At 41.0% G+C, this 27,781-nt stretch overlaps 4 protein-coding genes and 1 pseudogene across 5 annotated transcripts; 2 read left to right on the forward strand and 3 right to left on the reverse strand.

The window, feature by feature from the left end:
- Positions 1-4,565: 4,565 nt before the first annotated feature.
- LOC127753987 (actin-related protein 2/3 complex subunit 5A) lies at positions 4,566-6,618 on the forward strand. Its single transcript, XM_052279435.1, has 4 exons — positions 4,566-4,762; positions 4,872-4,944; positions 5,028-5,128; positions 6,166-6,618. Exons 1-4 carry the CDS (start codon positions 4,659-4,661, stop codon positions 6,299-6,301), a joined length of 414 nt encoding a protein of 137 aa, XP_052135395.1. The 5' UTR covers positions 4,566-4,658; the 3' UTR covers positions 6,302-6,618.
- A 1,983-nt stretch (positions 6,619-8,601) lies between these two features.
- On the reverse strand, positions 8,602-9,367 carry LOC127754080 (uncharacterized). Its single transcript, XM_052279543.1, has 3 exons — positions 9,253-9,367; positions 9,090-9,158; positions 8,602-8,994 (listed from the first exon to the last, which is right to left on the reverse strand). The coding sequence occupies exons 1-3, from the start codon at positions 9,365-9,367 to the stop codon at positions 8,807-8,809; spliced, it is 372 nt and encodes a 123-aa protein (XP_052135503.1). The 3' UTR covers positions 8,602-8,806.
- A 783-nt stretch (positions 9,368-10,150) lies between these two features.
- Positions 10,151-12,751, reverse strand: LOC127754079 (transcription factor MYB60-like). Its single transcript, XM_052279542.1, has 3 exons — positions 12,383-12,751; positions 12,062-12,191; positions 10,151-11,146 (listed from the first exon to the last, which is right to left on the reverse strand). Exons 1-3 carry the CDS (start codon positions 12,516-12,518, stop codon positions 10,420-10,422), a joined length of 993 nt encoding a protein of 330 aa, XP_052135502.1. The 5' UTR covers positions 12,519-12,751; the 3' UTR covers positions 10,151-10,419.
- A 6,019-nt stretch (positions 12,752-18,770) lies between these two features.
- Positions 18,771-23,418, forward strand: LOC127754303 (probable CoA ligase CCL6). Of its 2 annotated transcripts, none has more exons than XM_052279782.1 (19): positions 18,771-19,051; positions 19,259-19,322; positions 19,462-19,551; positions 19,669-19,725; positions 19,815-19,863; positions 20,061-20,137; positions 20,354-20,393; positions 20,481-20,575; positions 20,675-20,839; positions 20,985-21,095; positions 21,183-21,270; positions 21,359-21,425; positions 21,532-21,607; positions 21,690-21,807; positions 22,066-22,311; positions 22,404-22,501; positions 22,629-22,811; positions 22,905-23,024; positions 23,183-23,418. In XM_052279782.1, the coding sequence occupies exons 1-19, from the start codon at positions 18,903-18,905 to the stop codon at positions 23,231-23,233; spliced, it is 1,944 nt and encodes a 647-aa protein (XP_052135742.1). In that variant the 5' UTR covers positions 18,771-18,902; the 3' UTR covers positions 23,234-23,418. The 2 variants fall into 2 exon arrangements, with proteins under 2 accessions (XP_052135742.1, XP_052135741.1); XM_052279781.1 differs by having other exon boundaries at positions 18,772-19,051; positions 22,404-22,543.
- A 111-nt stretch (positions 23,419-23,529) lies between these two features.
- LOC127754302 (receptor-like protein EIX2) lies at positions 23,530-27,133 on the reverse strand (annotated as a pseudogene).
- Between the last annotated feature and the right edge of the window lie 648 nt (positions 27,134-27,781).

The raw sequence follows: 27,781 nt of genomic DNA on the forward strand, positions 1-27,781 counted from the left end.
CAATCGATCTGATTATAATGTATTATAAGGCTATTTGGACAAGTGGCCATGACCCGATCATTGATACAGCTAGTGGCCTTGTCCTTTTTTTTTTTTCTCTCTTTTTCTTTTTTCTTCTGAGGGAATCAATCGATGGAAGCTTGTTAATTAGCTATATAGCTGGTAGACCTAACCCAACCATATGTGACTGACCTGTCAGTTTTATATGAGAACGTTCAGATCAACACATGCAATCCCTAAGAAGTCAGCAAGTCAATTTTGAGCAAATATTTTTACGAACTAATCTCTATCTCTTCTCTATCTCTACTATTATAAAAATTAAAGATGTTTTCACGGTCTGTCATCCGTGTTTGAGTCGGTTTTAATTTTATGTTTTGGTTTTAATCTATATATACCTAATAAATAAATAAAATAAATATTATAAATAAAAAACGTCGACTCCCCCCCCCCCCCCCAAAATAAAAAAACGTCCGACTCACTTCTGGTTTGTAAAATAAAAGTGAAAAAAGGCGAGAAAAATCCTTCTGTCAACCAAAAACCAAAAAAAGGTCCGACTCCCCCCCCCCGGGCAAAAAAAAACGTCTGACTCACTTCTGGTTCGTAAAAAAAAAGTGGTCCCGTAAAAAAAAAAGAAGAAAAAACATCTGACTCAGTCCGTAAAAAGAAAAAGAACGTCCACCTCAAAATCTATATACATAATAAAATGTCTACCCATACATTTTATCCTCTAACTAATTGCAAAAATCGATTCTCTATCCCTTCCCACATGATTTCTCCAATCAATTTAGCTTTAATTCACCGGATTTAATCTCCGAACAGTTGTCAATGATGGCGCGCCCGACGATTTTTCCCCCTTTTTATCCCAAGTATTGCGGATTCGCTCCGATTTTGAGAAAAATGAAAGGAGTAGATCAAATGGATCAAATGCCCTCAATAAATTTTCCAGAGATCGAGTATATTTGATAGGGATGATCGGCTTTGTCATCATACGGACACAACTGTATTCCGTAAGCTAGAAGAGGAAGGCCGAGCAAAAGGAGATAGAACACAACGCTTCTTCAATTTATTCCTCAACTTCGGAAAAATCACCGAACTCAACACGGGGAGAAAAATCGTCGGTTATAAAAATACCGATTTAAAAAAACGTCCGACTCAACGTGAGATAAAAATCATTGTATATAAAAAACAGATAAAAAAAGTCCTAATCCACACGAGAAAAAGCGGATCGAAAAAACTGTCTGACTCCACGTAAGAAAAAAACATCGTTTATAAGAAAATTGCTCCAAGAAAACTGTTTGACCCAACACGAAAAAAAAAACGTGCTTATAAAAAAGTCCGGTTTGGCACTGTGCAATGCGAAAAAAAAACTATCTAATTTCAGGAAAAAAAAAACATCCAATTCCATGAAAAATAATATCGTTTGTATTGTCCATCATCTACTGCGTCGGTTTGGTTTTTCCAAAACGTTCGTGGAATGTTCTGATGTGAATTCTTGTTTGGGCTTTTATTATCGGAACGAGATCAAATTGATCGAGGCTTGGGTCGGATAGGATCATCGATATGTTCCATCTCCTACACGCCCTGTGTTCCATGATCCATTCTCTTGTATTGGAGGTGCAGGAGAATAGATCATGCAATTATCAGACTACTGTTAAGTATAGCTAATATTCTTGATAGGTATCATATAAAAATAATTATATATTAAGAGAATAGTTCACGGTGGCTCTGTTTTGTCTAGACTTGACCATGCGAGATAGTGTAGGATTTGATTAATCCTATTATTTGTTGTAAGAATGAGACTGAAATAGTATTTCAGATTATATGTGTACAACCACATCAATAATCAAATTCTTTTGGGTAAAGGAGGCATAGGTAATGTTGCCATCGTCGAGGTTGGGCTATTACATTGAAGATGTTTTAAATTTTTTTATGATATGTCTTAACTGTAACGATCGATACAAACATTATCATTGACATGGTTATGCATGTGAAATGCATATTGTCATTGAAAATTTTTCACCCGTTGCAACGCATAGGTATTTTTGCTAGTATATTAATAAATAAATCTGAAGCAAACCGCCCAACAAATAAAATATCGACTAGAGCAAAGAGGGACTCCCATTGGTAATAGATAGGAGATATTTGATGCACTAAAAATTGGAAAACGCTAGAGTTGACTTCAACTTTAATTTGAAAAGGAGCGGTCGTTCGAGTACAATTTGACAACAACCAAGAGTTGTTCAGTAGATTGGCTGTTTACCATTTAAAAATAGGGTTGAGTTCGGTTTACACTCCTCAATCATCGCAAAAGTCCGATTTACTACTTAATACCGGGCATCTTACATCCTCCATTTTTTTTAAACTGGAGTAATTTTTACATCTTAAATACCTAATTCTCGGTGCAAGATCTTGCATCCTATTGGGCCACATGGCGCCCTATAAATCAGGCAAAGCCCATTCCAAAATCTGCCACGTGTCTAATGAGATGCTATAGTATAGTACATCTGTGAATGTTTAGGGAAAAAAGTTCAATTAGATTAGCCCGCCCTCTGAATTCGCTAGAAAGGTAGAGAGATTATCAAGAGAAGATGAAGGTGAACGCGTAGTGATGTAGCCTAGGAGGGGGGAGGGGTGAATAGGCTTTCCTGAAAAAATTACTCAAACAATCGCAGTGGTCAAATTCAATAGGGCCCGGAACTTCCTAGTGATAAACACCGGAACTTCCGGGTAGGTATATGTGGCCCGGAACTTTCGGAGTTCTTTAGCCAGGAACTTCCGAGTGACAGGAAAGAACAAAAACGACAGGGCATTTAAATCCTAGCAAAGTAACCTCAAGCACATAGATGCACATGATGTTGAATGCAGAATAAAAGCAGGCACAATCACAGCACAAGAGAGACAAGGACGATTTTTTCATAAAGTTCGGATCACAAGGATCCTACTCTCCGTTGAGGTGCTCCACAGAGCCAGGTCTCGATTAATCCCTTGCCTCACCTGTGCAAAGATCCAGAAGAGGTTCATAGCCTTCAACTCAATACCTCTAGGTCATTTTCTAGAATTGAGTGACCACCAAGATCCAACTCAAAATTCCTTTTAGAAAAGACCACAAGTGCAAGTTGCTCTATCTAGGACAACCTCTGAGAACTCAGCACAAGAATCCTTACTCACCTACCTCGTTTCCTTGCGGAGGTGAGGAATACCTTCACAAACTTTCCCAGGACATCCACAAGATCTTTGGAAGCTCGCGGGCGACATCTAATCGTATAGGAGAAGATCTCCAAGAGTATTAAGCTCAAGTGACAACCCTCAAGGTATCCAAAGTGCTCAACCAAACCTAATCTTCACACCTTCTCCAAATCACTTCTACACTCTCATCTAATCTCTCAATATCACAAGATAGGCTTTATATTTGAGTGGAGGAAGCAAAGGCACCTCGGGAGAGGCTAGAAAACCCTAGGAAGTGAAAGAACTAAAGTGGAATGGCAAAAAGGGTGAGCTGGGGATGAAATCCATATATATAACGGCTAGATGATGTCACTAGCCGTTACTCACAAGTTTGAACTGGAAAGCTGTCCGGAGGCTTCGAGCCAAAGTGCCAGAAACTTCCGAGCAGCACTTAGGAAAAATTCTCGCTACACCTAGGGGCCCGGAAGATCCGGACAGAACCTCCGGGTGGGACTTTCTGTCCCGGGGGAGAAAAATCATTTTCCAAAAATGATTCCAAAAATAATTTGACTCATAATAAAATAAATAATATTTATATATTTTTAGTAGAATGGATGGTCTAACATCATATCAAAAGGCAATGGCATCATCTTTTAAAAAAAAATTGAAAATGGAGGGAATACTAGTTTGTTGTCTATATAGATAGTGATATAAGGGAGTATCGCATTGCACTTTACTTCATGGTCATATTTGGTTTCGTTAGATTTACTTATATTGCAATGGCATTAAGAAAATTAACCCTTGCCATTAGTACCCATTTTTTTAACATGACTGAACGAAGACTCGGCCATTCAATTTCATCATGAATAATTAAGATGCAACCATGATATGCCACGCAAGTTTTTGTAAAAAGTTTGTAACAATTTTTTTAGCGTGTATCATTTTCCTTCTAACAGGTATAATTAGTTGTTTATTGAAAATCTGTTTTGTGGTGATAGAATTGGGTACCGATGAAATTTTTTTATTTTTTATTTTATTTATTACAATATTTTTTTTAAAAAAATATTTGAAAAATTTACAAAAGTAGTCGCCCATCGCTCTCTGGGAGGGCAATTTTGCTGATGTGACAGACGGCCGTTGGCTCTTCCATAACGGCTGGCCACCGAGGGTGCCGAAATTTTGCAGGTAACCCTCTTACCGCTCTTTGTTCTTTCTGCTTTTTGAGAGGACGATTTTTTACTGTGCGGGGGTCGCCTGCAAAAGCGCTCGGAAGGTGGCCTGGCATTTTTATGGGTGGCCCTCGCCGCCGGGAAAAATGCCACCCCTTCCTGACATCAAGGCCCATCCACGTAGTTGGGCCGGGCTCAAGGCCCATTTAAGAGCTATCCCCACGAACAGAGCACACGCAGCTTGAGAGAGAGAAGGCGGCTCCACCTACCAGGGCCAACACACACCCAGACGCAAAATCGCCCTCCTCGTCGCCTGCCGGCGAGATGGCTTCGTCGGCGGCGGCCTACCTCGACGCCGACGAGAACCTCGAGGCCATCATCTCCCGCATCGAGCAGAAGTCCCGCAAGATCGAGACCCTCCTCAAGCAGTAAGCGCCCCCGATTCGTCTTCTCCTTTCTTGATCTTTTTGATTTGCTGGGTTGGAGGGTGACCCATCTGTGCGCGTCGCGGCGCGGCGGCGGCGGCGGCGGCGGCAGGTCGAAGCCGGTGGAGGCCCTCAAGACGGCGCTCGAGGGGACGCCCCTCAAGACCCGCGACGAGCGATGCAAGGTATGGGATTTGGTTTCCGCCATGGATTCTCTGAAGAGGCGCTGAATTTGGTTGAGATGGATGGATTTTGCTTTGCGGCGCAGTCGGCGAACTGGATCGTGGTGCACCGCGCGATGATGGCGATCAGGGACGTCGACGGCATGTTCAACTCGCTGGATCCCGAATACTACGACATCCTGATGAAGTGAGCCGCGCATCCTGCCTTTTTTTTTTCTCTCTATGACATTTCCATTTTTTCATTCAAGATCCAACTGTATTGATCTGCCCGGAGTAAATTGCTGTGTGCGAAAATGTCAGGGTAGGGTTAGTTGTTTGGAATATGGGTGTTGGTGATGATCAATTTTGTTACTTTAAATTCAACATGTGGCATTGTAGCTTACAATTCTGTTCTAATCTTCGTTGGCATTGTAGCAGGTTTTTTTCTTGATATTTGATCTGCATATTAATTTCATGTTAACACAATTTATCTACTGTGGAAAACTGCGGTGTGCTATTTTGCTCCGCCGTTACTGTTTATATTTGCCAATTTGTTCGGGAACTGTGGAGTTTACAGGCCCCCCTGGCCCCCCCCCCCCCCCATCTCAAGACTGCAGAAATTGCTTTCCTATAAATTGAATTACTCTTGTTGTTGAGTTGCTAAAGTGTTTCAATCTGGTCTGCTTTCTTGATGTGTGTCGCTTATATACGATAGTTAAGGATGCAAGGAAACTTTGAGAGAACTGCAACAGTTCTACAAATTATGTTCTGCAGTATATGCATCAACAATGCACTTTACAATTGAACAATTATGGCCATTTGCACAAAGACTTGATGAGTAGTTAAACAATTTGGTTTTAGATCTAGTAAAGCACTACTTGTGTGCACTTTATGTTTTCATGCTTGAACAGTGAAATCAATACTGAATAGATATCTGTACTCCCATCTGCATTGCCACTTCACTCATCTCCATTTTTTCTGATGTTCGATTGAAAATTGCAGCAGCATTCTTCATATTAGCCATGTGGCATTTTTCTTATTTATTTTTACTTTATTTATTTCTAATGGGAGTTATGTTGTCCCTGTGTGAACTGCGAAACGATATAGATTGTGAGGATTTCCTTATTTGCCCCTTGCCTTCAAACTCTACTGCAAAAGCAATGTGTTTCTGATATTCAGTCTGAAGATGATCTCCTTTTAATGATATACATTAATTGTTCTGCTCTGAACTTTGATATGCTGCAGGTACCTGTACAGAGGTTTGTCAACAGGGGATCGGCCAACATGTGACCAGTGCCTCAAAATTCATGAAAAACTCACCGAGAAAGCAGGCTTAGGATGTATATTGCGCTCACTTGCTGATACCGTAAACACCGTGTGAGTTTCATCTCTGTGGAGGGTGGGCAACACAAGGTTTTTTCTCCCAGCTGCCCCATGATATGAAAATATCTCATTAGGGCCAATTAGTTGTATGGAAAATTGTTGTCTAGATGATGTTGATTGTTATCCTCTTCCCTTTCCATTTGGCAGCTAGCTTCTGATAGAGAGCTTCCTTGTACTCTAGTACTAGAGTTGCTGAACTGCTGTACTACTAGTATATATATATTGTTGTTTCCAACACGTTATGTGGCATGAACTATGATAATGAAAATGTTGTGGTTTTCAAGTGAATTTATGTACAACCAGAATTGGCTGGAACTTGTTTCCCACTGTTCACCTTCCAACTGTTTTTCATGTATTACTGATGCAGAATGTGTACAGTTCTTAGTAGTGGTTACTCAGTATAATGTATCTGTAACCAATACTCCCTCCATACCCACAAAACAAGTCGTTTTGGGCTCTTATCCGTTTTCACAAAACAAGTCGTCGTTCCTCAGTGGGGTTTAGTTTGGACGCGTATGCCCCTGACGCGAGAGCCGAGCAACGAGCGGCGAGGCAAGAAACGAGGCGACGTGATTAATGCCGCCTTAAGCTGAATGGACGGGATTAATGGTGCTCGATCTTTCCTCTTCGTCTCCCGCATGCAGCACACGCTCGTCGCTTGCCGCTCGCACACGCGCGTCTCTCTTCCTCGCCGCCCGGCTGTAGTTAGGGTTTAGAGCTTGGTCGTGCCATGGAGTACGTCGAGTCGCTGAAGTCCGTCGAGGTGCCGGACTCTGTCGATGCCCTGGACATCGTCAACGCGCTGGACTCCGTCAAGGGGCTAGAATCGGAGATGGCGTTGGACTCCGTCGAGGTGGCGCCGGACTCCGTCGAGGTGGTGCAGTGTCCTCGCTGCGGCACATTCCATGCTGGCGGCGTCTTCGGAGAAGCATGCTTCCAAGCTTGCCGCCGTGCTCGCAGGTGTGCCCGTTGTGGCCTTTTACATGAAGACTACGACCTCATAGCAAGGTTTTTTGCATAACATGGAAAAGTTTGATTGTGAGTTATACATTCCTGATGTGGAGAAACTTCAAATGGATGGTGAAACCATACTTCTTCCTGAGCACGTTATCAAAAAGTTGGACGAGATCTACAGTATGAAGGAGTTGGAAGATGCAAAGATGAAGCAAGAACAATAAGTTACATGTCTCATTCAATCGACCTAACATGCAAGCAAAAACTAATTTGCTGCTAATATTCTTGCTTCGGGTAGCATCTGCAAAGACTAACATGCTTGCATCATCTAATATTCTACTTCTAATTTGCTGCAGGGAGACTAGCAATGCATTCAGCAAGCAAGGATGCTTCAGATGAGATTTGCAATGGCAGCCGATCTTCTCTCTCTAGTTTTTCCTTTTGCATGTGAGGAATTTTGATCTTGTTGCCACCTTTTACTTTCATGGCTTCCTTCAAAACAGTTTGTAGTGTTACAAACATTCTGTTTGCTTTCCATGGAGAGTACTCTAAGAATGCCTACAAAACATGTGTGGAATAAATCTTTCACCGAGTACTCTAATTGTTGAACAAAACAATGAAACAAGTGAACAATGGATCCATTTACCTGTTCCACGGCTGGAACTAGATATTTTATTGTCTTTGCCTCCTTTTTGTATTGAATTGCTTGAATAGCTCGAAAAAACCCCAAGTCTAGAATGTTAAAATCCGGAGAATTGGGTGGTTGACAAACTAGGCGAATGTCAAACCCTTCTTCCCTAGCAGCCTCACAAAAAACAGGATCATCTAATTTCAAATGGGAAGGTGCATTATCTTGTTGTATAAAAATTGGTTTGTTCACATCTTCTCTTGGCCATTTGGCTCGAATGGCAGGCAACACTTTGTTTACCATGAAATCTCTAATCACATCTCTTGTTATTGAAGTTATTGGCTTGATTACTAGTTCTCCACGAAGACGATTCTGACTACTTCTCACAGCATGTTCATAAGTGACAAGTGGAAAACAACCAATTTTACCATCAAAAACACGTTCTCCATTCCTAAACCTTGGCCGAGCACAAACACATAAGAACATGAGCCTAGGGATGTAATTCTTGTTCTTACAAGTGCGATGTGGTTCATCTTCCTCGGGTAACAAGTAATACTTCTCAGATTTTTGAGAGAGGTAGAACCATTTTTCATCAATGAACACATAGTCAAAAAAATCCTTAAATCTTGGATCACCAACCAAATCACACCACTTCAACCTAATCTTCTTGTTAGCATCTGTGAGGTATGGTTTGATGCTACTAGAGTGCCGTCTAAGCAAACCTTTTTTCAAATACCTTTGTATCCTAGATTTGGAAATACCAAGTTTACTAGACACATCTTCTATGGTCATTCTTTTCTTGAGAGGAATGTTGCGCAATTGTTCCAAATCAAGAGGGATTGCCTTACGACTAGATCTACCCTTCTTGTGACTAGCAACCACAACCGGAATGTTATGAGCAAGTTGGATTTTACCTCGCTTTCATAAGCGCTGAACTGATCGAATGTGCACTCCAAATTGATCAGCAACCCTTCTTTTATCTTTCTTGCCTAGTTTCCCATTCTTGCTGTCCTTCAACAATGCTTTGTACACTTGTTTTGTGACTTCTTCTGTCATGTTCTTCCTTCGATGCTGTCCTTCAACAGGAGCTTGGTTATGTACAGCATGTTCTAGTCAAAGAAAAAAAACAAGCACATTCAAAAAAAATAGCCACTGCTTTAATAAAAAAATGAAAAAGGAAAGAACAAACTGAGATCAAGATTACCAGCGTGGTTTTGTAAAAAATTTAAATCAACTACACCAAATTCATCTAGTGGCATGTTCAAATCAAATCCTGTCAGAAAAAGGAAAGAAAAAACTTAGAATAGAAACTTAGTTGATGTTGTTGCTGTGAATATAAAAAAAAAAAGAAAGAACAAACACATTACCATTAACGTTGTGATCCTCCAATATTGGCTCGTTGAGATGGAAGGGAACATTGCCGTCCTTATCTTCTTCTAGGCGGACATTCAAATCAAAGCCAACAACAGCTGGAACAGCCATTGCATGCAGTAGATGGAAACTCTCGCGGACTAAAAGTGAGCAGGTTAAGCATAGTAATGGAAAGAGAAGAAGCCGTTTAAATAGGCATGGTGAAACTGAAACGGCATCTACCCGTGAAAAGAACGAAAATTACGCGCCCAAATGAAAAATACGCGCCCAAAAAACACCCGCGAGAGCGCCATGCAAAATCAGAAAAAAAAAAAACGGAGTGCCCAGACGAAAAAACGAAAAATACGCACGCAAGCGCCATGCAAAATCAGCAAAAAAAAAGTAATGAGCCCACCAAGTATCTAACCCAAGCACTCAGCCTTCAAACCTCGCTGCACTAGCCATTTGAGCTCTGTTTGCTTCTCAAATGAATGCACCCGCACCCTCATTTAATAGGGGAAGACATGGAAGAATAGCCTCAAATTAATCACTCATTGGTAAGCACAATCTTGTCCTAAACGACTTGTTTTGTGGGTATGGAGGGAGTATATATTTGCAGCTCATTGCTGGCAACTCATCTTTGTTTTCCAAATGTATTAAGGTGTACTCCTGTATTGATTAACACTATGAAGCACACATATATATACCTTTCAAATTTTCAATACCTTTCAATGGCTGGAGAAAAAAATCGAAATGGATTTCTGCATGTGCTAGCATGCATATATCAGATATATGGATTCAGAAGTTTCTTGAAAATCAAACAGCATCCAGGAAAGAAATCAAGGCCATTCATCTCAAACCAAGAAAACGATTAATTCCATCTCCAAAAACAACAAGAACATTGCATATCAGGCAACGAATTATGGCAGCTTTAATCCTTTTATTACATCCTTGAGAACTGACAATATTTCTCCAAACCAACCAGATTATTTCCAGGTGGATTGCTTTTTCTTGAGGAAATTAAACCAACGGTTTATTACCGGAAACACAAGATCATCGAGAGAGAGAGAGCATCAAACAGCTAGTACAAGTGCAAATTAACTCAGTGAAATTAAGAAACCTATAGCAAAGAGAGACTCATATGGGAAATTAAGGCTGAGATGATCATCAGAAGTTCAGAAAGTTCAGAACATGATAGGGTCTGCACAGCAGTATCCAGCAGAGATCTCCAAGAACCCATCCATGGCGGCGCTCATGGCCGCCTGCCCCGTCATGTCGTCGAGCAGCCAGTTCTCGAGCAGCGAGAAGGTCGTCGTGGCCGCCTCGCCGTGGCCGGCCATTGCCGCAGCCGTCATCATCTCCGACGACGACGACTTGTCATCACCACTGATCACAGCACACATGTGATAATCCTGGTCCTTGGAGACGCCATCAATGGAAGAAGCCATTGCAGCAGCAGCAGCAGAGCCCTCTTGCTCCTCTTGGAGCTCCTGCATGGCCATGGCCTGCTTGTAGCAGCTACCTGCAGCAGCTGTTGCTGCTGATGATGTTGTTGCTGGTGATGGCTTCATCCATGTCTGGAACTGGAAGAGCTTGGGGATGGTGGTGGCCTCATTGCTAGGTGCAGTGGCCATGGATTGCATGGATTCAAGATTGTGGTTGTTGTTATGGAGGTAATTGCTGCTGTTGCTGTTGCTGTTGTTAGGGTTGTAGTAGTTTGGGCTGGTTGTTGCTACTGCTGCTGCATTGGAGGAAGAAGGGGTGGTTTGGAAGGAATGGTGGTGATGATGATCAGGGTGTGATTGTTGTTGTTGTTGCAGCCTCTTCACCTTCTTCTTGAGGTGTGTGTTCCAGTAGTTCTTGATGTCGTTGTCTGTTCTTTGGGGGAGGTAGGAGGCTATTGCTGCCCACCTGCATGCACAATAGATAAATATTTAGGCACTACTCCCTCCGTCCCATAAAAATGCCAATCCTAACATCCCAAGACAAAAATAGTGGAGATGAAGATTGACTAAAATACCCATAATCATTGAAAAAAATAGTAAGAGGAATAGATAGGTAAAGGGTATTGAAGGGATAAAACTTCTCGTTTTACGTACTGAGAGTAGGTAGGATGATAGAAATTGTTTTTTTTAGACAAAATTCAATCTCTATAAGTTGAGTTTTTTGGGACGGAGGGCGTATGTTATAACCTGTCATGTAATATATGCAAAAGTAAAGCATGATTAAGGTAAAGACAATATGATTTTGAAAAAGTTCAGATGATCATCAGAAAGTCAGGGTTTGCTTGAGTTATCATAAAACTAAGCTTAAACTATAAACAATATATAGGAGTGCATAGAGGTTTTCTTTCATTCTTGGACTAGAGTTCAGAGGTATATAAGATCTGTGAAGTGATGTACCAAAACCAATATCATAACAAATGAGAGTAGGATTGGAAGTTCACCTATATATTTGTTGGCGTTTTCTTCAATCTTTAAGAGGTATGAGTATTAGTTTGGAGGTATGTACCTTACGTGTAAAACTATGAGGTTATATGCTCCCTCCGTTATAAAATAAGTCTATTTTTTAAATGGATCTGGACATAGTCTACATCTAGATTCACATATAAAAGTAAACATTTTATTCATCCCAAGAACCAGGAAAATTCTAACAATGTCAATTCTAATCAGTTCAACTGATTTACATTTTTTTTTATCTCAGAGTGGTACGGATGTATATATACCTCTTCAAGGATAGAAAATAAACTAAAAACATCCCATTAGATTTTGATGCTCATGTATATGATACAACAATTTATTTAAATTGAGTTATGTACGTGATTACTTGTTGCCAAGCAATGCCTGGAGGTGGATGATGATCCCCTCCTCATGAGGGGTGAAGTTGCCACGCTTGATCCCCGGTCTCAAGTAGTTCGTCCACCGCAGCCTGCAGCTCTTGCTGCACCTCATCAATCCTAAACACATACAAACAACACAACAGAAACAAACTTATCATCAACTCCTAAACAACAACAGAAGCATAACTAAAACAGCTTCTGATATCAACCATGCAAAAATCAAACACATGCAATATCGATCATTCGACGACGAATGGATCGAAAACGCGAGAGCCAGGGGGAGGGGGGGGGGGGGGGGGGGGGCTAACCGGTGTTCTCGGGCACGGAGCGCCAGTTCCCGGGGCCATGCTGCTGGATGTAGGAGACGAGGATGATGTCCTCCTCTGGCGTCCATGGCCCTTTCTTGACGCCGACGCCATTGTCGCAGCATGGAGGTCTCCCCATGTCTGCCTATAGGCTAGTAGCTACCTAATAGTAATATCTATAGCCTACCACAGCTAAGCCTATAGCTCTCCCTTAGCAGCAGCAGCAGCTAGTTGCTTCTTAAGTTGATGGGCAACATGTCTGTCTATCTAGCCACCTTGAGAGCCATGGCAGCATACAGCCACTGACTCCTCTCTCTGAAACTGAAACTAAGACCCAAGGCCTCTACTGGTGGTCTCCTTTTATATTTCTAAGATGACACCAGTGCAGTGCAGCAATGCAACCCTAGCTAATTAAGCAAGCTGGTGCTTTCCTACCTGTCCCCTTACAGGTGCCCTAGCTCTGCATGTGAGTGCTTATATACTACATGACCTCATCAGAAGCTTGCCCCTGTGCTTTTAATTGCTTTCCAATGCAAAAAGTCAGCCAGGTGAACACAGCCAATGCAATCTCTCTTTTTCTCCTCTCTCTGTCTTTTCTCTCCTTGGTGTGATGTATGGGATCACATGAATGATCATCTCCTCGGTGATCTTTTTTCTCTCCTCGCTTTTCCTTTCCCAACACGAACATAAGGTTGACGTCTTGCGTATTCGTCGAGGACTTTAGATCGATTGATGGATGGATGGAGTGAAGTCTAGCAGCCTCATCTTTTCACTTATGTTTATGCTTATAAACCAAAATTTAAATTTTCAACCTTAAATTTAAAGTTGATTTTGGGGTTTTTTTTATCGAAGTTTATTTTTCAATCTTTGCTTTTAAATCTCTAAGAACAAGCATATAAAAGTTTTATTCGTAAATTATTTTTCATTTGTAAATATGTCGTTTGGCTTATTCCGTTAATAAGCTAAAGGATGGGTACGCTGGGTTCTCTCTTTTTTGCTGTGGCGCTCATGAAAACAGTTATTGCATGCATGCATGTGTTTGTTTGTTTGTTAGTGTTAATTTAATTTACTCTATCTCTCTCCTGATTTCTTGGGGGCATTGATGGGATCGGCCGTGTGCATGATCTGGCAAAAGCACGGGTTGCCCTGCAATTCTACCTCTTCTACCTTCGATCGATGCATTCATGAACGTGATTAATTTCACATATCTTTTTCGACAATGAAAATCAATCATATAGTATATATTTAATTTATACCTCTACAATGGGATATATTCAGCCATTTTCGTTGATCCTTTTTAATTTCACCTTTTTCTACATCATCATCGATCATCCATCTGGCCTCTTATCAGTTAATTTATGTCTTAAATTAACATGGACGAATGGACGCACGGGATGTGGCGCGTTCGAGCCGTCGCATCGCATCACGCACGTCGATTTCGACACCCAAGTCCCAAGCTCAGCTCGTGAGAGGATTTAAAGCTATACGGCCTGAGAGCATGTACACATGGACGCTAGCTAGCTCGCATATATATATGGATCGTCGTTGCGTGGGGACGAGCTGACGAATTCGGTAAAATGTCAATGTTTCTTTAGTTTCTACATCAATATTACGGCCGGATACATGCATGCACTCACACTGGCACACGGTTTAGGGCAGATGGGAAGTCAAATGTGTGCTTGCTACTTGCTAGTCAAAACCAGGGGCGGAGTTAGAAACAAAACCAGATTACGACATCTAGGGTTTGTTTGGTTCGATGTCACACTTTACCATGTAAACATATTTAGTCACATCACAGTTTCTTAATTATGCAAGTGTTTGGTTCAATATTTTCACAATAGTGGTTAATTTTTACACTTTTACCCCACCTATCATGATTTTTTCTCTCAAACATTGCCATAAGTGTGGCCATCAAATAGTATATACTTAATCGGCCACCAACAAGGTGATCTTAGGGGAATTCCGTATGTATTCAACCCCCCTCCAATCCCCCCACTCCCCCACGCGCGTGCACGTGTACAGATCAAAGGAGATGCGATGCCGGGTGTGTACCTTCTTCATCCCAGTGATCATGGACGGATCATAAGCCTTCTGACCAGCAACCGCTGGGTGAGTTTTTGACGCCTTTTTCTTTAGTGTTTGCAGATCGGAGTTCTTCAGATCTACATGTGAAGAGGTCACGCCAACCGTTCTACTCTTCTTCAATGAGTAGGTACACAAGAACGATGTTCTTCTCTTGGACATCGACATCAGATCTTCAAGGGGCAACTGTGGTTTACTTTGTTTGGCCAAAGTGGTGGCATCGATTGGGTATGCTCCTTGGTTCTATCTCTTGCAAGCGTTCATGGTATCATCCTCTCCATCGCTGTAGACACAAGTTGGATTGTTGGTTCCGTCATTCTGTAGAAGAAGCAGAAAAAGGACCTAATTGCCTCTTCATTTTCTTAGATGTCCTCTTCGCAAATTCCAGCATGTATTGTTAATTCGCCTGATTTTGAGGGGGTCTTTATGTGAACGGGATGTACTCACAGTTGCTCCACAACAAAATACTTGTGGCGCTTTATCCTCAGTTTACCCTTTTTTTTTTTAAAAAAAAGACAGTTTTGGACGGAGACGATGCTCTCGCTACATCTAATTTCTTGGTGATATGTAGATGGCTAGGAATTGTAGTGTTTCCTCAACTAGTGGTGAAGGAAGTAGATAGCATCTCCTTAAATGTGGTTATGAAACAAGGGATAGCTAAGCAAGAGATAGTGTCGATATGTCGATGCAACAAGTTACTATCTCGAACAACAACGAGAAGAAGGTTGGCCCCTTCAACCAAGCCATCTTGTTAGTAGGGAGCATCGACATACTTTATCCATCTTAAAATATAAAAACCTAACACATATTAAACATAAACCTAGCTAGTATACTACAAATTTGAACATATTTATTGTATGTAAAAGGTTTACCCATATGATGCGGATAAATCTCAAACATCTTTTTTTATCTCACGGTAGTTTTCAGGTTTAGGGTTACATAATTTCCCATATATTGCTCATAGAACCCTGTCACTGACCTCACTCAGTCACAAAATTGGTGACCTGATCAACTTGATTGACTCCAGCTAGCTAGTGCGTGCACACTCTTTGTTTCTTCCCGTGATTAATTCCGGCCATTAAGGACTCTATTAAACATCCAGTAAGCTTAGTTAGCTCCCAATCTGATCATGTGAGGTAGTAACTGATTAACCGTATGTACAAATTAACCATTTCGTCTTTAAATACAGTAAGTATAACTCGATAAGCATAAGTAATTACTCCACCTATTTTTTAATATATGATATTGTTAACTTTTTAAAGATATGTTTGACCATTCGTATTATTAAAAAGATTATATAACCATTATTTGTTTTGTTGGATTTGATTTATCGTCAATTGTCCTTGAAGTATGACATACTCCCTCTGTCCTCTAATATAAGGGATTTTGATTTTTTTTCTTGCACTGTTTGACTATTCGCCTTATTCAAAAAATTTTGAAATTATTATTATCTTTTACTTACTTTATTATCCAAAGTACTTTAAGCGCAATCTTTCATTTTTTATATTTGCACAATTTTTTTGAATAAGACGAGTGGTCAAACAGTACAAGCAAAATATCAAATTCTTTTATATTAGGGGACAGAGGGAATACATTTTATTATATTTATATAAGTTTTTTGAATAAGATAAATAAATCAAAAGTTTGTTAAAAAATTAACGGTGTGGTATATTAAAAAACTGAGCGAGTAATTAGCTTGAAATTAGTCACGACCTATCGATCCATCTTACGCACGCGCGGGGGACACGTAATTTAATCCTCCCACGTGTAGTCGTCGCACGTACAGCGTCACGGATTTCTCTGAGGCCTCAAAAAAAAAATTTGTGTTGAAAAAAATGAAAGTTAATGATGCCCATGGGCAGATTTCTCCACTTACAAACCACTTACGAGTAAACGTGCAGTGCCAAATTAAATAGAGCTATATGCCCATGGGAGTATCTCTGAATAACATTTTTTTTATGTTTCTTAAAGAAGTAATCAATGTTAGGACAAGATTTAATCAATTTTTTTAAAAAAAAACTTTGGCAATCAGTAATTTCTTAAATATTGGTGCACGCACACATTTAACAAAATTACAATAGATTTATCTCAACAAGTACTCCATCTGTCCCAAAACAAAACAGTTGTCACTTTGTAAAATGAGCATAGCTAAACTGATCAGATTTCCTATGGTGGAGCCAATCTATTCAGATTTAAGTTATAGACTTCACATGAGTGTTCGTATTTATAACTAACTATTCTTTCAGTGGTAAGCAACATACCCATTGATCACGAGGGACATTCGTGATTACTTCGTCAATCTCAAGATATTTCAGACCAATCTGCCGGAGGTGCTCATACGGATAAGGTGTGTATGTGTTCGTTCATAGGGGTGAGTGCGCATGCATTGTGAGCATATGCGTTTGTAGTGTACGTATTTCTAAAAATAATAGCTGTCGCTTTAGGATTTAAAATTTATCTAAAAAATTGTCACTTTGGAGTACTTCTTGTCACATCAATTTAAAATTAATTTTCTCTATTTTATCCCCAACTACCCACTCACTCCTAACCATATATCTTTTAATAGAGGATATTATCATTTCTTTCTTAACCTTAATCTTTCCTGCTGAATAACCTAAAACGACAATGATTTAGGAATGGAGGTCTATAATACAATATTATAAAGTTATTAGATATAAGTGATATTTACGATCATTAACAAGTACTATCAGGTATTATGGTACCTCTCGATACATCTTATGTCTTCAGAGTTTGTTAAAGAAGGCATACTTGCATTTGTATAAGTATATACATGTTTGTGTCTCACATAATTAAAAAAATGTATTTTTTATTTTCATCTTGTTTGGTGATTTTTTTCCCCCTCAAAATGATCAGGTATTGTGAGTGAGTTGGTCAGCAAAAATTGACAATATGCAATAGCTAAAGGATGGTTTCAATTAAATTAAAGAAGCACGCGTAAATGCTGCACAAAGTGGTTAGATCCTTGCACCTGCATTTTCCACTGCTAGCCAGCCAGGAAGCAATGGGGATTCAATTGCCGCCATTTTCTACTCACCTGCCAACGCCTGCAGATCTGCTAGTAGTATTTGGTAGCGTCTCCTTTTTGTTTCAATTTGCACTCCGGCAATCAATAATGTTGCTGTCTTTGTTTTTCTCGCGAATAAAAAGTATTATTAATCCCTAATATTAGTTCATTGTTGTGAAAGCAAGTTACCCCTAATTCATGAGCTAACCATACTGTTATATTTCTTTTAACAGTTTTCTTTAACTCTGCCTTATGATGTCTGAAAAAGGTCAGGAGCTACATCTATATCCTAGTCAAGTAAATTAGCCTACACAAATTTCAGGCTTTCATTGCTTGCTGGTTGGCTTACCAGCCGCAGCTAAAATTTTAATTTTAAAATTTATTTTGAGATTTTTACAAAGTTTATTTTACAATCTTATTTTTTAAACTGCTAACAATATAGATATAAAAATTTGAGTGCATTATGTTTTGTTCATCTTTTATTACTAAAGTTTCGGTTTAGACCATATTTTGCCTAACCTTTCCACTTTGAACGAGATAACTTTACTATTATGGCACTTTAGACCACCCCCAACTTGATCTTTTGTCCATCTATTTCAAACTTCTACTCGACCTTAAAAGTGGTCTTGTACAGATTTATGTTCATCAACATGTGGGAGTCGATGTACTCAAGATTGATGATATGCTTAAGAAGGGATGCAGATCCTCTGCAGTACTGCTGATGTAATAGCAGTGGATGACATGTAGGTCCGGCCCCACACATCAATGTCTATTTCTGCATTAGCAGTACTGCAGACAATTCTCACTAGCTTAAGAAGAGAATCGGGTGGTCCAAAGTGCAATAATGGTAAATTAACTAGTCAAAGTGAAAGTGTTTAGTAAAAGGTGACCAAAGCAAAACTTTGGTAATAAAAGGTGATAAAAACTAAAATTTACTCTAAAATTTTATTCATAAATTATTTTTGAGCATTTTGTTCACTTTCTACTGCTTACCAGTTACCAGTCGTAGCTTAACTGATCAGAAATCAGATGGAACACCTACTCGAGTCATACATGCCATGAAGATGCTGTAATTAACTAATCAAGAAGCAAAATCTTCAGATACCAGACCTAAAATCTTCAGATATGGACCTTCAGATTTCAGTTCATGTCAGATTAACAAATTAACACCTCAAGCCCCATTAGCCCAACCAGCATGTAGTAACCAGTACCAGCATTGCATTTGCACATTTGTACTGCCACAAGCTTTAAATTGCTCACCAACCTTCAGACCAGAGCCATAACTGCCTCACATCTCACTGGCTACTCCACTCCAATGCAATAACCTCCTCATCTTCAAGCTCTCATCAGCTAGCAATCCATATTCTCAGCAGAGAAAAAGATCTGCATTTTCACTGTGCTTTGCAGAGAAAAAGGATGGAGGAGACGTACACCGTGAAGGTGGGTGAAGCAACTCCGGCCGCCGGCGGCAAGCCGTCGGCCGGGCCAGTCTACCGGAGCATCTACTCCAAGGATGGCCTCATGAAGCTCCCTGAAGATATCCTGTCCCCTTGGGACTTCTTCAGGTTGGTTTCTTGGCATGGTGCCGGTCAATTTGACAATGCATTATTCAATTTGCTTTCATCAAGATTGTGCTAATTTTCTAGTGAGAAGCTTGTATTTCAGTTTATAAGGTTTGAGATTTGAGAGTTATTATGTAAAAAAAAAGATAGATTTGAGAGATTATGATGATTTTTTTTTTCATATTTTTTGGCTTGTTTCTGTTCTTGAAGTGGAGCAGTCAAGCAGTACCCCAAGAACAAGATGCTGGGCCAGCGCAAAGTTTCAGATGGCAAGGTATGTCAAATCTGCATATGTGATAAGAGGCATTCAGATTCTTAGTGATTAAGATTTTTTTTAAAAAAAACTTATGATTCAATGTGTTTTGATTTTATTTTGAGATGGTGCATTTTTTTTAAAAAAAAACAATTGTTAGGCTGGTGACTATGTGTGGCTAACATATGAAGAAGTGTACCAGAAGGTCATTAAGATTGGATCAGCCATCAGAAGCTTAGGTGTCAAGCCTGTGAGCAAACGATGTTGATATCTCTGTACATATATGTTGGGATTTTCTTCTGATAATGTTGATCTCTGTACATATATGTAAGTACTTACTGAAGATAATGTTGATCTGTGTGGTTAGGGTGGTCACTGTGGCATATATGGATCAAACTGTCCAGAATGGGTTATGGCTATGCAGGTGAATTCATCATTTTTTTGGTGTGTGTAAGAATTGTTTTGAAAGAGTAACCTGATGTTGGGTTTACTTTAATTTCATTGTTTGTTCAGGCTTGCAACAGCCAAGGAATATGCTATGTTCCACTGTATGACACCCTTGGTAGGTTCTCCATGCCACAAATACCGACTCACTAACAAAAACAGCTATGTGAATGCACATAATTTAAGAATAAAGCATGAAGTAAAAAAATACATCTTTATAAAAATGCTCAGATAAAACAAGCATTATCCGTGGTATCTGTTAGTGTACTTTATAATGTAGCACTGACTGGTTCAGTGCCTTCAAATAAATTGCAGGTGCAAATGCAGTTGAATTCATAATGGATCATGCTGAGATCTCTATAGCATTTGTGCAGGAAAGCAAGATACAATCAGTAAGCAAAGAAATGATCCTTGAAAAATATTCTGTTCTGCACTGTATTAACTGGCATGCCAAATGCGCCTCAAATTTAAAGCTGATGATATGATGATTGATTAATAGTTACTCAGTACCTGATACAGTAGAAGCAGAACTTGTAACCAGTTGAAAAGATCAGTTCTACAAATCATTTTATCTTACATCTAACAAGTAGTTGAATTGCAATCTTCAGGTATTATCTGTAGTCAAGAAGTGCAGAGCCCACATCAAAGGTTAGTTATCTGGACCCTGGCACGGACCTATCAGGATGCCTATATGTAGTTTTATATAATTCATTTCTTTCATTTGTGCAATTTCAGCAATAGTTAGTTTTGGAGATGTGACAAGTGAACTGAAAAGAGAAGCTGAACAGTTAGGAGTATCTTGCTTTTCTTGGGAAGAATTTTCTTCAATGGTTAGTCTGAATTCCTATTTTGCTACTTATTCCAAGCCAAAATATTTACTTCATTACAGGATCATAGGTGTTTTTACAAGTGGTAAGTTATTTTCTCAGGGAAAGCAAAACTATGAACTTCCCAAGAAACAAAAGGATGACATTTGCACAATCATGTATACAAGTGGAACAACTGGAGACCCGAAGGGTGTGATAATCACAAACAGAGCTCTAATTGCCGGTGTTATGACCACAGAACATCTTCTGAAAGTGACAGACAAAGTGGTAAGCCTCTTAAATCAAACACCTGCAGGCTGCAGTTCTCAATAACTAATGAAGAATTGATCATAGCTTGTCCATTAAATATCAATATCTTTATATATTTCCTGAGATGTTATTCTGACCATAGTTAATACTAATATTTATGCAGGTGGCTGAAGATGATTCCTACTTTTCCTATCTCCCATTAGCTCACATATTTGATCAAGTAATTGGAAACTACTGCATTTCTAAAGGAGCCTCCATTGGATTCTGGCAAGCGGTATGAGCAGCACAATGAAGGATGAATAATTCTGTAGACTCTCTTCTTTGACCATCTGGCAGGTGACACAAACCACTTTCTTACCAGGACATTAGGTATCTCATGGAGGATGTGCAAATGATGAAACCAACGGTATTTTGTGGTGTCCCTCGTGTTTATGATCGTATATACACAGGTAAAATGCACAAAAAAAGTCAAATAATTGTCTCAATTGCAACCACATTTTGTGATTAGCGGTAATATGGGAATATCATGAATTGAAGGTATTAATCAGAAAATTCAGTCTGGAGGGATGATAGCCAAAAGCCTTTTCCAGTATGCATACAACTAGTAAGTACTGCTTATAAAAAACATTGAAAATACATGTATCACTTAATCCTGTCCAACTTTACAGTTCTCGTATAACTAAATCTGTCACATTGTCATCACTCATCAGCAAACTTGGAAATTTGCGGAAAGGGTTGAAACAGGATGAAGCCTCGCCATTTTTTGACAAAATAGTTTTCAGTAAAGTACGTGCAGATTTTAAGACAACTTTTCATTTTCCCCCTTAGTTAGAACATCTATGAAATAATTTTATCATTTATGTTACAGATAAAAGAAGGGCTTGGAGGCCGGATACGACTCCTTCTATCAGGAGCAGCACCTTTGCCAAGACACGTCGAAGAATTCATGCGGGTTACCAGCTGCAGTGTACTTGTACAAGGATATGGTGAGTTCCAAAATTCATGTGGAAAATGTAGACTTTAACCTGGACCCATCATAACCATATAGCAACTTAGCATGGTTAGTTAGTTGGTCCTGATTCAGTTCAGTAATTGACCTGTTATGGACTTAAAAGATGTTAAATGCTTGTATTTCTTTAATTTCCAAATTAGCATTAGTAATCTTAATCATAAACTCATAGCATAAATATACCTACTTGTACAATCCCGAGAAGCATATCACTCACCATGCTCTTGGTATGCAGGGCTAACAGAGAGTTGCTCAGGATGCTTCACATCAATCGCCAATGTTTTCTCAATGATTGGATCAGTTGGTCCTCCTGTGACGACAATCGAGGCACGGTTAGAATCCATTCCAGAAATGGGGTATGACGCACTCTCAAATGTGCCTAGGGGTGAGATCTGCTTGAGGGGTCACACCTTGTTCTCTGGGTACTACAAGCGCCCTGACCTCACCGAGGAAGTATTCTCAGATGGTTGGTTCCATACAGGTAAAGTCATTTACCCTCAGTTTCACGCCTTACTGAATGATCTGAAAGTGGAGATAAATTGTCTCAAATTAGCAATCATCTTATGTATGAAGGTGATATCGGTGAGTGGCAACCAGACGGCACGATGAAGATCATCGACAGAAAGAAGAACATTTTCAAGCTGTCCCAAGGGGAGTATGTAGCAGTGGAGGTCCTGGAAAGCGCATACGTGCAGTCTCCTCTCATTACATCAGTATGACAACTGAAACAAAAACTAAGTCAAAGTAGTAACACATTTTTTTTGAGGTTCAACTTACCAAGAATCATCTTTGAATCAGGTTTGGGTCTATGGAAACAGCTTTGAGTCCTTCCTTGTTGCTGTGGTTGTCCCTGAGAAGCAGGCCATTGAGGATTGGGCTGCACAAAACAACAAGACTGGTAACTTTGCAGAATTGTGCAACGATCCGAAGGCAAGAATGTACATACAGGATGAGCTAAACAAAACTGGCAAAAGACTAGGGGTATGCCGATAACCGTCATGGAAATTATTATTTAAGTTAACTTCTATTCATGATTAATGACAATTCATAAGACATTATTCTTGTGCCATGCAGTTGAGAGGATTTGAGATGCTAAAGGCAATTCACCTAGAGACAACGCCATTCAGCATAGAGAAGGACCTGGTGACTCCAACTTTTAAGCTCAAGAGACCCCAGCTGCTCAAATATTACAAGGTTAGAGAGAACAAACTCTATAACCATGATTTCCTGGTTTTGTTCTTATGATTTATTTTACGGATGCAAACATGTGAATGAAGTTCTTCATGACATTATTCTGGTGATCTTTATAAGACTAAGCATGTGGATAATGGTAGCACATTTTTTTAATGCAGGATTGCATTGATCAGCTGTACAAGGATGCCAAGGTGGGAAATAAACAGTGATGGTAAAACAGAACCAAGTGGTTATTGAATTTCATGATTATTCAGAAGGAATCATGTACATATCAATAATCATGATTCAAGAGTTAAAGGCCTATCTTTTTAAGATAAAGAGTTAAAGCCTATCTGTTGTGTCTCTAGATGTAAGAACTAATATACATATATATACTATTCTGTCATTCAGGGCCTGAGTTTGACACATAATATTCTGCATTCAGAAGAACACAAATATATAAATGAGTGCTGTAAAACTTCAAGGAGAAAATTCATATCCTAATCTGAACTGAAAAGCTTAATGTTTGATTTACTCTTACTGTGCAAAATCTGCATTTATGCAAAGTTGCAAACTGGCATTAGCACTATTCACCTTTGTTACATAACAGAGGTGCTGATGCGATTTTCATTAGATATAAAATGTGGATAGAATGTGAAATACTAATTCTCTGTCTTCAGAAATACATTCATTTAAGAGGAGTGCAAAAATTATTATTTTCAAACCAAGAGCTATATACAATTAGACATAGTCTGATATTCTTGACAGTTGCTTCAATGGATCAAAAATAGCAGAGTAAGATGCTGCTATATGCTTCTTCAGTATCATGTCTTCAAGTTCAAGTGTCAACAACTTCATAATGCTTTGCTTTTAACCCTACATAACAGATCACCCTCTGCCAAATCTTTTACATGTAAGAACTAAAAAGACATATATCTGATCGTATATTCTGTCAATGAAGCAGAAATAACAAAGCCTCCAAGATTTCTTGAACAATAGGACGCAGAACACAACCCATAGACCGAACACGAACCCCAAACAGTGTCCAAAACCAAAGGACATTGGATCAAAGTCACGCTCAGCTATTTCCTGTCCATCTAGCTTTGATGCATCATTTGCTGAACAATTTTCTCGAAGAGGCGGCCCGCAGAGGCCGCTATTGCCACCGTACATATATGGATGCTCCTCATAGAGGGTGTCAAGTTGCGATCCTGACGGTATTCTTCCTGTAAGATTGTTGTCAGCCAAATCCAAGAAGCTTAGATATGTCAGATTTGACAAGCTTGAAGGGATTTCTCCGGAGAGCATGTTTCTCGATAGGTCAAGCGATTCCAACGACCGAATGGTCCCAATCTTTTCTGGAATTTTGCCACTCAAGCGATTCCATGATAGATTCAAGTTTAATAACGCATCAAGAGAAATCATTTCTTCTGGAATTATCCCAGTCAAGTCATTGAGTGATAAGTCAATGCTTACCATATCCAAAATTCCAACACCATAGTTGAGTTCTTGGGCCTTGGTGACCACAGACAAGCTATTTCCAGGCTCACCAACTACACTTGCATACCCTTGGTAAGGGAATGAATGAACTATTCCTTTTGTTTGTGTCATAGCAGTTAAATTCGACAAACCCCGAGGTATGGTTCCTGATATATTATTTCCTTCAAGATTCAAATGATGGAGGAGTTTGAGCTTTGTTAAGATGTTTGGAATATTACCGGAGAACATGTTATAGCTTAACCGCAGAAATTGTAGCTGCACCAAGTCCCCAATCCACATTGGCAGTGTTCCAGAGAAGCTATTCCATCCAAGATCCAGGAAACCCAAACTTGTGCAGCTTTGCACAAATTGTGGGAATTCACCAGAGAAGCTATTGTTACTAAAAAGCAGGTACCTCATGGTTCCCATCGAATCGCATCGGGGTAGTTCTCCAACTAAAAGATTGTTCGCCAAGTCTAAGATAAACAAGTCCTGCGATTCGCAGATGGATTCAGGAATTGTACCTGTGATGTGATTTGAGAACAGAATTAGCGATAGCAATTTCGGAGACTGAATCTTTGGCAAAGGCCCTGACAATGAGTTTATGGAGATGTCCAAGATGGTGATATTCCTTGGTAGCTTTGGTATGTGCCCAGTAAGTTGGTTTGAACTGAGATAGAGTTCTTGAATTGACATGGCCTCCAAATTTGCCGGCAACCCGCCATATATCGAGTTCTCGGAGATATCCAAAACTGCCATCTTTGGAAATGCAGTGCTGAGCCAATCCGGAAGCGTATCATTTATACCTGTGCTTGAGATATCAAGGCAGGAGAAATCCACCTGCCACTGAAGCCATGCAGGAAACAAAGGACCCATTGCGCAATGCGAAAAATTCGCTTTCTCGAGACTGAAGGGAGGCTTCCACTCTGAACCCACCTCAATCTTGAGGGGATTCAGAGACAAGTCTATCGTCGTTAACCTCGCCAATCTAGCAAAGTGCTCTTCAGTGATCACACCATCAAGATCATTTCTACTGATGTCAAGGTAAGTCAAATTAGCAAGCTTACCGATCTCGGAAGGAACATGTCCACTGAGGTGGTTACCATAGAGGTCTAGTGTGGTTAAGCTACCAAGATACCCAATTTCTTCAGGGATTTGTCCAGTGAGGAAATTTTCAGACAACACAAGGGTGCTCAAACCTGCAAAACACCCTTCTCCTGCCGGTATCAATCCGGTGAGGTTATTGAAAGACAGATCAAGAATGTCCAAACCTGACAAATTCCCCATCGACCACGGTATCGGACCAGTGAGATTGTTATAAGAGAGATCAAGAACGCGCAACCCGGTCAGATGCATCAGTTTGTCATAATCCGACAAGGTTCCTGTCATACCATTGTTTGGCAGGTACAATTCCTGCAACATGTTTGATGATGAACACTGCTGCGGCAGCCTCTGCATCAGCTCGCCGATGTCGCCGCCGTCGAGGGCCGAATCGAGATCTAGCACCCTCAGATTGCAGAGGCCTCTCAGGCTTCTTGGCATGGTGGCCCTGTTGCCATTGTAGGAGAGATCAAGAACCTGGAGGGATGCCATGGCGTCCAGCTCGTCGGGGATCTGGCCGTGCAGGTGGGTCCCCATCAGGTTCAGGTCGGTGAGGCTCGTGATGTTCCAGATCCAGGCGAGCTCGGCTCGGTGGTCGAGGTGGTTCATGGAGAGGTCGAGCACCTTGAGGTTGGTGAGGTTGCGAGGAGGAAGCCGCCGCCATTGTTGCGTGCTCGAGCTCGGGAGCGAGCAGGAGGAGAGGTGGAGGGCTGTGAGGGATGGGAGCATGGCGATGGCGAGAGCCAGTCTCGCGCGCTGCTCAGGTCGACCGAGCTCAAGCTCAGGTGGCGCAGCGATGGCATGCGGGCGAGCCATGAGAGCTCCGACGAGCGCGCGAGCTGCGGGGAGAAATCGGTGGAGAGGTCGAGGTAGCGGAGGCTCGAGAGGTTCCCGAGGTGGGGTGGGACCTCGCCGGAGAAGTAGATGCCGGAGAGGTTGAGGTAGCGGAGGCTCGCGAGCCCGCCCAGGAACGCCGGCGGCGGGCCCGGCGGCGAGCCCTGGAGGTAGTTACGGCTGAGGTCGAGGTGGCGCAGCCGGCGGAGGGAGAGGAGCGCCGGGCTGATCGCGCCGACGAGCGCCGCGCCGACGGCGTAGTACCCTCGGTCGTCGAGCTCCGCGCCGCCGCCGCCTGCGGCGGCGGCGGCGTCGTTGCGGAGGCGGAGCGCCACCACGTGCCCGTTCGTCCGGTTGCTGCACCGGACGCCACGCCACCGGCAGCAGTCGCCGCCTCCTCCCCGACGCCGCCACGTGGCGAGGCGCCCCGCGGGGTCGCCGGTGACGCCGTCCCTGAACGCCAGCAGCGCGTCGCGCTCCTCCGGCACGCATGCCAGCGACAGGGTGGCGGCGGCGGCGGCGGCGGCGAGCAAGAACGTCGCGGCGAGGCGGCGCGCGGACATGGCGGCCCCCGGCCGTGGACTAGCATGGACGGCGACGGCGACCGGTTCGTTCGTCTATGTAGGCGGCTGCAATCACTGACCAGCCCGCCCCCACCACCATGGATGATGGATGTGAGCCTCGCCGCCATTGATGATGGATGTGAAGGTCTAGTCGTTGTCCGTTGATTGATCGTTGATCGGATGTATCATCGAGGCGCGCGAGGTAGACGAACCCGAACTCCGTGGAAAATCGGCACAGTTTTCGGCTACTTTTTGACGGATTCTTTTTTCGAAAATATATATTCTTTTCACATTTTCAGGGCTTCTATAGCTTTCGGTGGAAAAACAAAAGATTTGGATTTCTAAGGATCAATTTATATGAGTGTTAATGAAGTATAGAAAAACCAAAAGAAAATATCATTTTCTAAAAGTTGTATATTCCAGTGAATTAATGTGTACAAACATTATGGTCCCATCATTTTCCTTATTCAGGGAATAAGCGAAACAACATATTTATAAATAAAAATAATTTATGAATAAAACTTTCATATACGTGTTCTTAATGATATATAAGCAAATACTGAAAAAGTTTAATAAACTTTGATGAAAAAACTTTAAAATCAACTTTAAATTTAAAGTTAAAATTTAAATTTTAACGGATAAGCAGGAGTATAGAAAGAAAAAAAGATGAGCCTTACTACCTTACCTTAATTTTCTATTCCAATGAATACAAATTCCTCCGAAAATGCTCTACTCCGGCGACCGGCCACACACCCCTCCCACGTGCGTATCTGCTAGACCCACCTACTTCTCCCTCCCTTT

This window comes from Oryza glaberrima, chromosome 11 (assembly GCF_000147395.1).
Source record: "Oryza glaberrima chromosome 11, OglaRS2, whole genome shotgun sequence".
NCBI classification, from domain to species: domain Eukaryota; kingdom Viridiplantae; phylum Streptophyta; class Magnoliopsida; order Poales; family Poaceae; genus Oryza; species Oryza glaberrima.